Raw genomic sequence first — 15,695 nt, 5'->3', positions numbered from 1 at the left:
TTATTAAATTCACTAGTTTTCGTGGTCCGCTTAACCAATTAATAACTTTCAATTAATTAAGGTTTTTAGTTGAGATAAAAATGGCAAAAAGGAGGGAAAATTCAAGAGGTGGGGTTGAGATGGGAAGTTAGTGTCCGAGTGGATCGAAGTCACGATAGCTCAAGTGGTAGAGTAGCGGCGTACCTAGCCGAAGGTCGTGGGTTCGAATCCCGCTCGCGACATTGACTTTTTTATCTCAACTAAAAACCTTAATTAATTGAAAGTTATTAATTAGTCAGGCGGACTACGAAAACTAGTGAATTTATTAAAATAAAACGTTAGTTTCCAAGGATAATGGACTGTAGCAGAAGTACATTTTGTAATATCGTGAAGGGGTTGGAGCGTTCCGTCATATTCGCGAAGGTAGCGGTTCTGGGTTCGAATCCCAGAACACTCCATGGATTTTTAATTGAAAATAATAGAAAAATGTTGTATTACGGTTTCACCACTCTTCCGAGACACTCCTTGGGTTGTTAGAAATTAAGCCATCCTTTACCTCAAGAAATGTTTTACTTTACTTCACTTAAGTCACTTATTTCTATTTATGTTTATTTTTACTTATTATAATAGACTGTATAATGAAAAGACTGTTGAGTTGAAATGTGAATATCAGAGGTTAATCGCCGTAAGAAAAATCTTAGGATAATTTTACGGACTAAAGCCAAAAATGGCAAGTTGACAATAGGAAAAAATCAATCAAAATCATCATCCCCTGCTGATTTTCGATTTATATAAGCTAAAATTTGTGTTAAATATGCATACATAAACACGTACTAATAATACTAATTCCTTAGACCAAAATCAGCAAATACGCAGACCTGAGTGGTCCGAAACTACTTGTATACAAGTTCATCAACTTTCTTTTTCTAAATATTGAGTAATAATGTCGTTGTTTATATCAATAACATTTAAGATAAGTAATGATAAGTAATAATTTTTCACTAAAACAATCTGAGTAAAGACACTATTTCATAAAAGTAGAAAATTGTGTTATGTTTCAATAAATATATTTGTCTAAAAGGTTACATGATAAAATATTGATATATTTTGAGTAGTTTCCATTCATCGCATTCCAAGTAACATACGTTGAAGTTAACATTTAAATTTTTAAATTTTCGTTATATCTACAAAACTTCGTTGATTTTTTTAATTTAGCAAAGAAAGGATAGATATAAAAAAATATTTTTTCTCCCAAAGCCCCTGTGGAACGGCGTGAAAGTATTTAATAAGAAACAATCAAGCTTTGAGGGGATAAATTGGAATTTTAATTGAAGTGCAAAGATGAAATTATGATTGATGATATGGGCGAACCGTCACAAAGGCGTTTAATAACAGCCCTAAGCTTGGATATTTAATTTTAAAAGATTGCTGTTTGAAAAATTGTTTTTAACTTTTTTCCCGTTTCCGGGGAAAGGAAGTGGCATTCATCACAGCTTTCCTTCTTTTCTTTTTAACGCGATTCAGGGGATTTTTGACTGTGATTGTTATTATTTTCACATTCAGTGCTTCCATACGTTATCGTGATAGTGTCAACGTATAGGGCTTAGAATAATTTATTTATTCACTTGCAACACAATCCAAATTTTCTTCGCTAAATATACACGAACGTATGATTTTTTGTTCTAGATTCTTCATTTCTTAAATGTTAAGTAAACATGTTATATTCAGTTATTTAAAAAACTTTTATGAAATATTCTCCTTTCTTCATCAATAGTTTTTCGACTAAGTACCTTTCAACTATTTCAAATGTGATTTTTTTTTGAGTTGCGGAGAAAGACCTAAATATCGTTAACAAACATAGGTAAAAAAAAGGAAATTTGTGAGCTTCAAGAAGTTAGAACGATTAGTAGCTGCAGTTGAGAACCTATGGCAATTCGGATTTCAAAACCCAAATAATAAATTATTGGGTTGAATGAAAGGTTCCTAACTTCTAAAAACTATTATTTTAAATTACTAACGATGCCAGTTGCAGAGAGTAATTTCAAAAATTCCGAAAAATGATCGATTTTAAACAGTTATTAACTGATGAAAAATACAAAAGAAAAGGAAGATTTAAAAAAGAAGAATTTTGACAAGAAGAAAAAATTGTGAATGATTTTTGTATTCTGCTCCTTCGACAAAAAATGTTTCAACAAAAGTGCTATTTTATTTCTATACGTCTAGGAGAATAAAGAAATATTAAAAATTTGGTGCGTAATTAAAATGTATTTGTATTTTATTGTACGAATTAATTCCAGAGCTGAGGCAAAAAACTAAAAACTTTTAATGTAATTTTTATTATGGTAGCAACTGTTTTTTGGACAAACTGCATTTTGATTAAGTTAGAACCAGTTTTATACAGAAAGAATTCATGAGATTAGAGTTCTTTAAGTACTTTAAATGATTTTTTAAAGTTTCCAATCTTGCCTACTTTGCTTTGATGAGCATCCAATTCTCCATCCCTTACGCATTTTCAAAACTATCTATCATGTGTATTCGTTTTTAAAAACTACCTTTCTGACTAAAGCATCGTCTATCGATTCTCTACTAAAAGGGAAATTGATCTTAATGGCTTAAATTGAGCGGCAAGGAAAATCTCGATCAGAAAATCTTTTCTGGAGAAAAAAATTTATTTTCTCACCTTACAAAACACTTTCTTCCAAAAATGTTCATCATATTGGAACAGTTCTATTTAATTTTCTACAACTACTTATAATTGGCAGATAATTGTAATGAAAACAATATTTTAAATACACCCAGAAGCAAAAAAATTTTATTTTATATATTTAATTTTTTTAATTGAAGTTTCATTATTTAAAAACACTTGCAACCAATGTAGTATATTATCAAATTAGTAAGAAATGAAATTCTGTGTAATAGACTAAATAGATTAGGAGAAAATTTTGCTTAAAATGGCTTATTTTCGAGTTGTCTTCGAACCAATAAATGACCAAAAAACCGCTGAATTGGGTAAAATTTTAAATTTTTACAATTGACTAAAAAAACAGACTGTTCTCAAAATGAAATGTAGATTGCACTTAAATAATTAAAATGATAATATATCGAGTTCAAAAAGTATTAAAAAGGCACAAACAGATGTTCTTCCAAAATATGTTCACTAAGTGGTTGTTATTTTCGTTTTATATTTTCAATCTTAAAAGAAAATCCATTTGCGTTTTAGTGGTCAATTGACCAAGTTACTTCTTTGACTTAATTATTCATTTTATATAAGGTCTTGGTTGAGATAAAAAAATTGAGAGTTACAAGCGGGATTCGAACCCACAACATTTCAAAATGGCAGAAAAAGGGAAAATTCGAACGGTTGTAGGTTGAGATGGAGGGTTGGTGTCCGAGAGGATCGAAATCATGATAGCTCAAGTGGTAGAGCAGCGGCGTATTGAGCCGAAGGTCGTGGGTTCGAATCCTGTTCATGACTCACTTTTTATCTCGACCGATACATTTCATAAAATATTAATTAATTGAAAAATGTTAATTGGTCAATCTGACCACGAACTGTGGGATATAATAATTAAACTGAAGTATATCTTCACGAAAGCTCTCCGTCGTCATTTCATAATTCGCTGAGAATCCAATCTCGATTATACGACTTTTGAAAATGGCAAAAAAGAGGGAAAATTCGAACGGCTGCAGGTTCAGACGGAGAGTTGCTGTCCGAGAGAATCGAAGTCACGATAGCTCAAGATGTAAGCAGCGGCGTATTGAGCCGAAGGTCGTGGGTTCGAATCCCGCTCGTGACGCTGACTTTTTTATCTCAACTAAAAACCTTAATTAATTGAATGATATTAATTGTTCTAGCGGTACACGAAAACTAGTGAATTTACCTTACATAAAAAGAATAGTTAAAATTAAATTTACCATTCAATAAAAACTGCTGAAATATTAAGTTATTAAATATATTTAATATAATTAGTTTATTTATTTAAAACTGTACTGAATAACAAGTATAATATTGATTTATATTTCTTTGTTATACATTCATAAAAGAGTATTTTTCAAAATTTCAAAATCTGTTTCTAAATACCTAGTAAGATAGCTTGTATTTTTAATATTTGTTTTGGTTGAAATAATTATTCTTACATTTCCCAAATAATAATGAAAACACTTAATATTTTAATTACTGTAACTGTTTCGTTGTTGATTTAGATATTTTGTGTTTTATAATGAGTGTAAGACAGGTTGCAAAATTATGAGAATTAACAATATTTGTTATGATTATTAAGCAAGTAGGAATACAGTTTACTATTCCATGAAGATTATAGATGTATTTTTAATTGTTCGATTAACTTTTTTTATTAATGTTTGTCTAGGCAAAGTTCAGAGTAAAGTCTTTTTGTAAAATATATTAGCATCGTGAAAGGCCACAGTGGTCTTGTCTACATCACAAACAGAAACTAATCTACGCTCAAGTAAGTATTTAACATTCATCGTTGCATGTTGCTGAAGTTTGTCCAACAATTTGCCAGGGTTAGAAACCGTGGATTAACATTTACTGCCCAAGAGTGCAGATGCCGTTGGCATAGTAATTTTATTATCCAGGCTTCATGGGTGAGGGATCAACGGAGGATATGACGGGCCTAAAGGGATTAAATAAAAAAGTTGCGACTTCCAAGCGGAAGGAAAATATCGCCAAATTGCCCTCTTGGACCCGTTTTATCTTAGTTCCAAAAGACGTCTAACATGGCTTATTCAATAATCTTACTAATTGTAATTAAGCCGTGATGAATTTTTTTTTAACGCCGCAAGTTTATTCATGCCTTGAAGCCATTATAATACAGCCGTTTTAAGGGGGAAACTGGCGAATTTTTCTTAATCACTCCCAAAAGTATAGCATTTATAAATGGTTTAGACTACCGCAGCAAAGGCTCATTATTGAATATTTAACAAGGTTCCCCTAATGATGAGGTACTTCTTGCAAACCAGACCTTCACAGAAACCCTTCTGGTTTAGGTTTTTCGTTTTATTTTGTTCTTTTATATTAAAATCATTTAACAAGGAAAAAGAAAAGACATCATTGTTTTAATTTCGTCATTACTGATCATTTTACTCCGTCTACATTCGCTGTCTTGGGCAGACAGACGCGTTTCGGTATTTCGCTATCCTTAGTTTGGGTCTGTGCAATTTTTGCAGTCAAGTCTCTTTTATAAATGTTTAAAGTTCGTTTAAACATAAACTGTAAAAAAAACTCTTGATTAATTTGTATAGTGGCATATTTCCCATCACATTTATCATATATATTTTCAGAATATGACCCTTTTTATATAATTAATTCAAGCGTCCAATTTTGAGCCTAAGTTCATCCAGGTAATCCAAGCCATTTAATAAATAAAAAAGGTAAAACTTCGAAAGTTTAATTTTCATTTCACATGGTAGATTGAAAATACCTTGAACATATGTTACTGTTGACAAAATTTTAAGTGCATATTCTCAACAACACCAACTTTTGGCATTCCAATTCTAAATTCTAAGTGATAATCACACAACCCTTCACCTCAGACCATGGTACGTAAACGCTGCAGTCAATTTTACAGGGCTTAGTTTGTACAACCCCCCGGCGATCGGAACTGCATCATAAATTACGTGAATGGTTTCTATTGTCATCCATCTTCCAGAGCTGGGTTGTAACGCGTAAACTTTGGAGTAGATAAGTATAACCGAGTCTGAAATAAAATAGAAGTTTGCCGGGTAGGAAAGCAGGCGCGTTTTTCGTAGGTGGCTCCTCCGGCGGCTTAAAAAGGCCGACTTTGTAGATACAACTCTGGGAAAGAGCACTTGTTAAAGAAAGTTTCGTAAGGCGTCAAAGCAAAAATATAAATAAAAGTAGTCCCAATTCAATAGCACAATTTGTTTTCAAATCACGTTGTCCGTTAATACGAAAAATGCCATCCTGCCGGAATGGCAGGTTTTAGGTTAACCAAGTATAATTAGCTCATCACATATAATATAAATATCTCAATGAGAAAAAATTATTTGCCCGTTATATTCTCATTATGAGTTTTGTTCCATTTTTTATCATACAGCATTTACCTATGGGTACTGATTATATTCTTTGATTATGAAATTATTTTATCCTTTCAAAATATTGGTTGATTTGAATATACAATTTCAATAATGATTTAATTATCGTTTAAAACTTTCGTAGAATAACAAGCACGGGTATAATATTAATACCCCAGTTGTTTACTTATTTTTAGCTATGCATATGGTATGAAAGGGTATAATCAGTATGACTGTATTTATTAGCGTGAATGAGGGCCTGCTATCGAGTCCCAGAAACCTGCCAAACTAAGGTTAGACAAAATTTCAATGCGTTGCTGAACATTCACAACCTGTCGAGGGGCTAAATACGACTAAGAATCAAGTCCCAAAAGTTCCATCAGAAAGAACGCCAGGTGTCCTACGAGAGAGATATTTTTGTTCTTAAAAAAAAAAAAAGAACGCGAGATGGTGGCAATTGGCAAGAGAAATTACGATGATATTCTTGCGTTTAAACTGTCCAGATTTTTTTAATTTTTATTGCCGTAAAATTAATACAATAAGAAATAATATATGTCATACATTATGAGATTTCCTCTTGAGATTTGCTGGTTGTTGAATCTGTAAATTAATCGTTTTCGTTTTTTATCTTCATATCTTAGCTATTTTGGTTTGTGATACCTCAGGCGTACGGCCTCTTGTCATGTATGAAGTACATAATATCAGACAGCCAAGCGTTAGCGAGTAATAAAACTCACATCCAAAATAGTTAAATAAATAAACTGTTCAGATGAAATCTGCGTAGCTAAATAGTAGTTTCACCCAGTGTTTTTGGAATACCAAATCCATGTCTCGTAGTTAAATAATCATCACCACATTCATTATAGGCATCCATCTTGATATCACCTTCACAACATTGTTATAACCAACGTTATTTGAGGGATATTCAATAAGTAGGAACAAACCGCCTCATGTTATTTTGTATGAAAAGATTCGCTCATTGGAAACATAACCCCGGGAAGACCCGGGACATTAGATGGCCTTTGTAAAAGAAAAACCAAGTTAGTTGAAATAAACATAATAAATAGGAAAAGTATAATAAGCCAGAAGAAATACTTAGGGAAATCCCCTTTCCTCCTTGTATTTTCATCCCCATCTTGATAAGTATATATCAAATTTATTTATCAATTATTGAAAAATTATTCAGGAAAGTGTTTATTGTAGATCTGTCGAATTCACCGCGGTTAACACACAAAATGAAATACAAGAGAGATTCGTAAAATAATCAGTAAAATAACGCAAATGTTCGTCTCTGAAGACGGTAAAAGCCAAAACAAACTACCAGCCCAAAGCAGACACACCGAATGATCAGAAAAAGCAAAATTAATAACTTGATTTATAATTTTTTGTCTCAACCACACTTTACGTAAAAATCATAAATCAATATAAATAATAACTTTGGTTAATTAGAACCAACTAAAAATATATAGAAAATTTAATATCCTGGTTTAGTTCTGAACTAGATACTGCAGTTACCTCACTGACCGATCCTTCCAAGTCATCGAAGGCCATTTCTTCTCTGCATATTTCCCTATTCTCAGGGTAGCGTTCTGGCTTCCACACTATACCAGGTGTTCACAGCTGACATGCCATCTCATCCCGAAACCAGCACATTCACAATTGCAGATGATACAGCAACTCTCTCTAATCTGACCTTGTAATTTCCACTCGAAACCTCTAACACCTCATATTACTAGTCTTTGGGTAAAAAGAAAAGGATCAAATTTAACATAGATAAATCCACCCACATTACCTTCACCCTCCGTAGACAGCTCTCCCTTGATTTGTTAAATAATATTCCACTCTTAACTGCGAACAAGCTTCGGCACCTCGGACTGAACATACGACAAACGCCTGATCGTCACACACGACTGAAACGTCAGGAGGTTATGACACGATATAGACCTCTTGCATGACTTTTTGACAAACGTTCTAATTTACTTCTCAAAAATAAAAAGATGTTTTACAACACCATAGTTAAGCCTTTATGGACTTAAGGACTTGAACTGAGGAGTTCAGCCAAACATTCCAACATCCACGGTATTCAAACTGCCCAGTCCTTAATACTACTAAAAATTCTAGATGCTCCATTTTATGTATCGCACTTAACCACTACAGACTTACATATACCTTTTGTTCAAGATGAAATCAGTCTCAAAACTACCTTTACTCATGGGTATTGAGACCCGTGAGGATCTTTAACGTCCGGACTTATTCAGACGCCCAGAGTTCTCAAAGAGAACACCTGGAAGATTTTACATGCATGGACTTGTCACATCTCGTGGCTAGCAAGATGGTGCAATGCTACCAAGTTCAGAAATGCTCTGAAAAGGGCATATCCATACATATGCCTTGAAAAAGGCACTTTTGTGGTTTCCGGTTTTCAGTCTTGACTTTCAACACCCTCGGAGAGATAGAGAAGGCACTCTAGCCGAGCTCCGATTGGCCGGTACCCTCCAGCTATGGTACAATTTGTTTATAAACCACGACCACCACGAGTCCAACCTCAATTAGTAGAGCCGCTTGGATACTCTACTCCCGTGATTCGGTATTATTTTTAAGGTGGGACTGATCGCCCACCCGGGGGTTCATACGAACCCCCTACTGATGCACCCGTTGCCTGCGGGGTGCGGGTTCAGTAACCCAGGAAGCCTCTGCCAAAGCAGTGGGGGGAGTGCTAGGAAAAAGGAAAGGGGTAGGAAGGAAAGGGAAGGTAATAGGGAATTTTGGTTACCTCCAAGCACCAGGGTTGATAGTCGGACTTTGCCTGAGCCAACGACGAGTCGTTCTCGTTACCGTAAATTTCATAAACACCTCCCAACTACCGTAAATCAGCACATGATAAACCTCGCATCCCGACGAATCATTTCAAACCCTCCTCGCCGACTGAAGAGACAATGGCCGCGAGATAATCCTAGGAAGTGATGATAATGATAGTGAAAGTGATTATGACTCAAGTATCAATGAAACTGACAATATTTTAGTAACATTAGAGTAATACTTTATTATTTCATTCCATTGCCTCCGTCAGCCTGTTTCGTCGGTCTTGGATTCTTTTACCTTTCTCCACCAGCAAACACCTTGTATCTTCCCTTGTACTTCCCTTCTTCGATTATAGCTGTTTGGCATACGGTGGACTCTCGGAGGGGGAGAACGCGAGTTTGAAGCGTATTATGAATTGTTGCGTAAGATTTGTGTACGGCACTCTACGGGGATCCCGGGTGTCGGGGTTGTATTCCCAACTTTCCTGGCTATTCCCCTCCTTCCGGGCACAGTATTTCCTAGGTTGCTTTCTTTTCCAGTCCATCAACACTCGTCGTCCTCCTTACATCATCCAATCCCTCCAATTCAACTCCTCACATCTCACTCGTAAAACCCGCTCATCCCCAATCGACCTTATCCTACTGCAACATACAACCCATAACTTCGAAAGATCCTTTCTGATCCGAGCCCTAAACTCTGGAACTCCCTTCCCCTTTCTATTCGTCGCTCTACGCTGCCTCCTTTTCCTCCTTTAAATCCCACCTGTATAATCACCTCCTCTCCCTCCAAGCAGAGACCTCACGTTAACATTTGTTATTTTTGTTTAACATTCTCGTAATTTTTTCTTCTGTCCTGCCTTATTGGTATACATTGTGCCAAGATTTATATCTTTTTTTTTTACTTTTAACTTCATAGAAGGAACTTCCTTTATTTATTTCATGTAAATTATTCTTAGGGGACACCAGTCCCAAAATAAAGTTATTTTTCTTCTTCCTAATACCAATGGGTGTTTTCCCCACTGTTGGTTTTAATTTTGTATATATTACCTTGCTCAATGTTACTTGTACTAGTTTGAAAGTAGTACTAATGTACTTCAAATTATAAAAAAAAAGATATATTTAGATATATTTAAATTAGATCAGTAGATACAATATTTTTTTTAATAATGGGGCAGGAGGGCATGATTCTCGCAACTTAATTGAAAAATTAACTTGCTTTAAAATAAAAACTTAATGATGAATTTTTATGATTTTTTTGTTAACAGAGAGAAGTAATATCAATTCACCTTGGACAGGCTGGTGTCCAACTTGGCAATATTGGCTGGGAACTGTACTGTCTTGAACACAATTTGTTAGAAAATGGCTATCTGTCACAAGCTCAAGCACCGATGGACCAGCAGCTTCGCTGTTCAGGCGAGGGGAAGAACTGTATCGTAGAAGGATTCAGATCGTTTTTCTACGAAAATACTTCAGGATCGTATTCTCCAAGAGCTATTTTTGTCGATCTTGACCCGACGGTCATCGGTAGAAAAAGTCCGATTATGTTGAATACATACTATTATTAATTTTTGTTTTACAGATGATATAAGAAGTGGCAGGTTCAAGAACCTCTACAGTCCCAATAATTTGATTTCTGGGAAGGAAGATGCGGCGAATAATTTTGCCCGAGGCTACCTCACCTCAGGAAGAGCGATTTTAGAATCTGTCATGTCGCCGATCTATAAATTGGCAGAATCTTGCGACAGGCTGCAAGGTTTTATGCTGTATCATTCTTTTGGTGGCGGAACCGGATCTGGACTACATGCTTTGGTAACTAAAGCCCTGACAAAAGAATTTCAAAAATTAACTAAACTGGAAATAGCCGTTTTTCCATCGCCTAAGGTATTCAAATAGTTTTAAAATTATTACGTTGTGGATTTAAACAATTAAATTTTCTTCATAGATGTCGACGGCTGTAGTCGAACCTTACAACGCTGTTTTAGCTACAGATGCAACATTAGAAGAAGCTGAATGTGTTTTTCTTGCTGATAACGAGGCCATGTATAGTATTTGTCAAAAGAAAATGGACATAGATAGTCCTTCCTATACGAATTTAAATAGAATACTGGCTCAAGCTGTCAGCTCGATTACGAGCAGCGTGAGGTTCAAGGGAAGTCTGAACGCAGATTTTATGGATTTTCAGACCAATTTGGTTCCATATCCGCGAATCCATTTTCCAGTGATGAGCTATGCTCCGATTAACAGCGTACAAACGCACGGCCACGAATCTCTGAGCGTCGCCGATATAACCAACAAATGTTTCGACACGTCGAGTCGTATGCTGCAATGCGAAAACGAAGCGGGAAGGTACATGTCCTGTTGTCTCCTCTACAGAGGAGACGTCGCCCCAAAAGACGTCAACGCGGCTGTATCTGCGATAAAGGAAAAGAAAAGTATCAAGTTTGTCCAGTGGTCGCCGACAGGATTCAAAATCGGGATCAACGACTCTCCACCTGCCGTCGTGCCCGACGGAGACTTAGCCAGAAGCACCAGGGCCGTCTGCATGCTCTGCAATACCACCGCGGTCAAAGAAGCTTGGACCAATTTGAACATTAAATATCACTTGATGCTTGACAAAAAGGCCTTCTTCCACTGGTACCTAGGCGAAGGGTTAGAAGCAAACCACTTTTACGATGCCCAAGAAAATCTTTTAACACTAGAAGAGGAGTACGAGTTAATGAATAAAGTCAATTAACATTCGTGTTTAAAGACAGCTAAAAGAAAGCATGTGGAAGAATACATTGGCATTAACATATTGTTTTTCTTACACTAAGCCTAAACGGGCAGTCATGCTTATTTTAGATCGGTTCTTTTCACTTCTAATACAAATATATTTAAAAAATGATTTTATTTAGCAACCTATTATATTTGTACAGGATAATTTCAGTGTAAATGTTTAGTTCTAAGTGCTATCAGCAGGACTTATTCACTAAGCAGTTTCGGAAGTGGAATCCATTTTAGTGAAAAAGGTAACCTTATACTGGACTCAGTCATGAACCTCATTACATAACCTACAATGGGGTCATCGTTGGATAAAACAATTTTATGTAGGCGAATTGTAGTTTGATGCTTATGATGTGGTGGTGATGATGGTTAGGTTACTTGAAAGCAAGAATTTTCTATTTCCCAAACACTGCAGTCATCTGGTTTATTGGTCAATCTGACTATCCCGGATCTTCTTAAAACTCTATGTTATGTCGATACGTAGCGGTTGCTTGAAATTTTAACATAATATGAGAGTAGTGTTTCTTCCTTATTGTATAACTTACAAATAGTTCTTCGTTAGGCATAACCATAATGCGGTGATAATTTCCAGAATGGTGCTTATAATGATCATGATAATAACAGGAAGCAAGAGTTTCTTTGTTGTACTTACTACTACTTCTTAGTTTAGTGTGTTTGGGCCTGCAAAAAAAAAATAGAATGTGAGAAAAATAGGAAAAAAGAAAAGAAAGGAAAACTTACTTGGCTTTTGTGAACTCTTGTTAAAGTAACGGAGAAGAACCACAGGCCGCTTCGTGAAGTTGGGGCCCAGTTGCGACGACGATGGTGACCTACAGGGTGGATGAAAAACGTGAAATTTTCGAAAATGTTGGAATAGATGAAAACATGGGGAAACTTAAGGTTCCAAGGATTTGGCATGCGAAAGGGCTAACTTAGGTGAGGTGAGCATTTTTGAGGTTAAGGACAGAGGTTGATCGTTCGAGATCGAGACGAGAACTGAAGGATGATTTAGGGTCGGAGCAGTACAGGAAAAAAAGGGGGCGAAGCCTGCTTGATTCTACCCTGGGCCCAAACTTTCAATCGACTCGATCCTTATATAAGAAGTATTAGGTCATGGACTGTCCTTGTTGCAGCACTTTCTTTTCCTTAGTTTTCTTTGTATCCAAGGTTATGTCTCTATTGAGCGGTTAATTCGCATTTGAAAATACCATGTGTAGTGGCTTTTACTCTCAGGAACTGGGAAGCAAGGTTGACTTCGGAATTCAAAATTTTAGCCAGGACATAAGAATTTTATTTAAACTAATTGTGTTTTTTTTACGACTGTTTAACGCTATAAATGGTCTCTGAATTTGGGGTTGTCTTTTAAGATAGGGGGGGCGAGCGAAGAAAAACAAGCCTGCCTAAGAAAAGGTGGTCACGTCGGGGTAACGTCCTCTTTTCTTCCTTTTTCTCCTCTTCTTTTCTCTCCTTTTCTTTTCTCTCCGATTCAGCAGTCAGCTTTTCGTCATCCACCATCCAGCAATCTCCAGGTTAGGAACCAGCCTTCTCCCTCTCTCCTCATTTTTTGTATATATCCTCTTTCCTCCACTCCCGGTGGATGTGGACTCTCTCATGGGCCGAACTGACCGGGGAATAGGCGACAGATTCGCGGTGTTTCCTCTCGGTCACCACACACGGCAGATTCTTCGTCCTTATTGCATAACCTACATCATTGTTGAATATACAAATGTTTTATCAAATGGCAGTGACCGGTAAATAGTCTTACCACTCCTCTTGATTTATCCCTTTCCAACTGTAGCAGTCAGTTTGTCATTATTTCTAAGGGTTTGTTTTAGCATAAGCATACTATATCTATCTTATTGTATCTAGCATCTTTAGGTTTACCCACTATCATTTCATCGTTTTTGGATCCATTTCGTGAAGGAGGATTTTATACTTGGGTTTTTTTATCCTAACAATAGGTTCAGAGCCAATAAATGGTCATGCCAATATTCCTATTGCCAGTGAGTCTGCCCTTTCGTTTCCCGTATTTCCTTTCTGTCCTGGAAGCCACGACATCATCAGGATGTATTGTTTCCCCAGGTTTTGAAGATTTTGATGCATTTACTGACCAATTTTGAATTAATTATTTTTACATGCTAATGCTTTAAAATACTATAGTTGCTTACTTGTCTTATAGGCTTTAATATGTTATAGTTGATGTTGGGAGAGGGGCTTGAAACCTGTTTCAAGGGGTATTCAATTAATTTTTTTTTTTTTTTTAATAGGTGGCAAATACTTTATATATAATTCAGAAATCGTGAGTCTGGAGTGATGTAGGTTTCAGAAAAACATTTTCTTTATCGTGCCAACGCTTCGATCTTTATTGAGATCATCTTCTGTGTAATTGTGCCATTCTTGCGTGTCGTGTTGAGAGTGCTGCCATGTTTTTCTGAAACCTACATCACACCAGACCGCATCTCACGATTTCTGAATAATTATCGATTAACGGTCACTAATCCCCACACACAGTATTTATACTTAATTGGTATTGAGAAAAAGAGGGAAATTGATAATACTTAAGAATCGAAATTAAATATTTACAATTTATTTACACAAAGAAAAAAATAAATGAAATGTCCTCAATTATTTAAACTCACTAATTTTCGTGGTCCGCTTGACCAATTAAATCATTACAATTAATGAAGGTTTTAAGTTGAGATGAAAAAAATCTAATGGCATGAGCGGGATTCGAACCCACGATCTACGGCTAGATACGCCGCTGCTCCACCGATCGAGGTCACGATAGCTCAAGTGGTGGAGTAGCGTCGTATCTAGCCGAAGATCGTGGGTTCGAATCCCGCTCGTGCCATTAGCTTTTTTTCATCTCAACTAAAAACCTTCATTAATTTTCCTCAAATATATTCAAATTCCTAGTTCAACCTTACTGGCCAGGATTTTAGAAAAAAAAAGACGAAATGAAAAAAGGACTTGGCTTGATGACGACTCGCTTTTCCAAACAATCAAAATAATCGGTGTTGAGCTGGAGGTTACTGCTTGGTTCGACACACAGAAGGTGCCAGTTGAGCCGGATGACGATACAGTTGACGTAGTAGTCCGTGAAGCCGGTTATGTGACGACACGACACGATGACGAAATCGATGGTGAATATCGATCCAAATCGAGTTTAGGTTCGATAATCGATTGTGTAGGCGGTGCGTCTTATGCTGGCCGTGCAAAGGCCGAAGCTACCGGCGTTATCGCTTGCCAAAATAAAAACAATACCCTCAGCGATTTAAACAGGCCTCCGGAAACGAACCTCGGTCGGCCGAAAACAACAAATAAAAATGAAGCTTCTTGGGCCCAACAGTTGAATATAACCGTGTGGTGTTGATAAAATATAATTTGATGTTTACAATGGATGTGGTGATGGTAAGGATGAAGAGGACACTAGGGAGCAGAGGTTTGGTGTTTCCAAAACGTTACAGCTTTCTGGGTTATTGTACTTTTCCTATTTACTTTATAGGCATTTGCTTTAAATTTGAAAATTCAAATGGCCGGATGGGATCCTCCTCATTGCATAACCTACAAATGGTGGTTATCATTGAATATGCTGATGTTAGGAAGATGTTTAATCAGATTTCAGTGATCAGCATATTGTTATATCAGTTCACTGAGTTTAGCCCTGTTTGTATTGCATATTGGACTGGATGCATTCCGTGATGAAGGGTTCTTGCACGGAATATGAGGAAATCAGTATAGTCAGGGTATTCAATTTTTGGTTGGTATGGACTGACTAGTAGAAAGGACATAAATGGGCTAACTTAGATGTGAATAAAAGGTTTATCATATGGCTTTAATAAAATATTAATTTTTTCGAAACCTATTAGACGACTCAGAGAAAGTAACGTCAAAATATTATTTTTATTGTGTTGAATTGTTAAGTCATTAACTAGTTACAATGCGAATTCGTCGATTGTTCAAACCACACAACAGATTTGTCCCCGTGACAATTTCTGCGCTATTTAAAAAGATCAGTAATCAAGCAAAAGCTTGTTTTGCCGTCACAGATACATATTAGGGCTGAATTGATCATTCAAAGGATAGCAAATGATACTT

At 36.1% G+C, this 15,695-nt stretch overlaps 1 protein-coding gene across 1 annotated transcript; it reads left to right on the top strand.

Moving 5' to 3' along the window:
• Positions 1-5,406: 5,406 nt before the first annotated feature.
• On the top strand, positions 5,407-11,626 carry LOC106673930 (tubulin alpha-8 chain-like). Its single transcript, XM_014406320.1, has 4 exons — positions 5,407-5,538; positions 10,100-10,358; positions 10,414-10,715; positions 10,777-11,626. Exons 1-4 carry the CDS (start codon positions 5,536-5,538, stop codon positions 11,566-11,568), a joined length of 1,356 nt encoding a protein of 451 aa, XP_014261806.1. The 5' UTR covers positions 5,407-5,535; the 3' UTR covers positions 11,569-11,626.
• Positions 11,627-15,695: the final 4,069 nt, after the last annotated feature.

The sequence above is a fragment of the Cimex lectularius genome, unplaced genomic scaffold (genome assembly GCF_000648675.2).
Source record: "Cimex lectularius strain Harlan isolate CLEC.00 unplaced genomic scaffold, Clec_2.1 scaffold42, whole genome shotgun sequence".
NCBI lineage: Eukaryota > Metazoa > Arthropoda > Insecta > Hemiptera > Cimicidae > Cimex > Cimex lectularius.
The sequence above is the reverse complement of the archived record's forward strand: the minus strand, read 5'-3'. Positions and strand labels throughout refer to the sequence as shown.

Bases quoted from the DNA above. Each gene is read 5' to 3' on its own strand.
- LOC106673930 (XM_014406320.1), top strand. The intron at 10,359-10,413 runs GTAGAAAAAGTC...TTTGTTTTACAG, and splicing joins TCTTGACCCGACGGTCATCG to ATGATATAAGAAGTGGCAGG. The intron at 10,716-10,776 runs GTATTCAAATAG...TTTTCTTCATAG, and splicing joins CCGTTTTTCCATCGCCTAAG to ATGTCGACGGCTGTAGTCGA.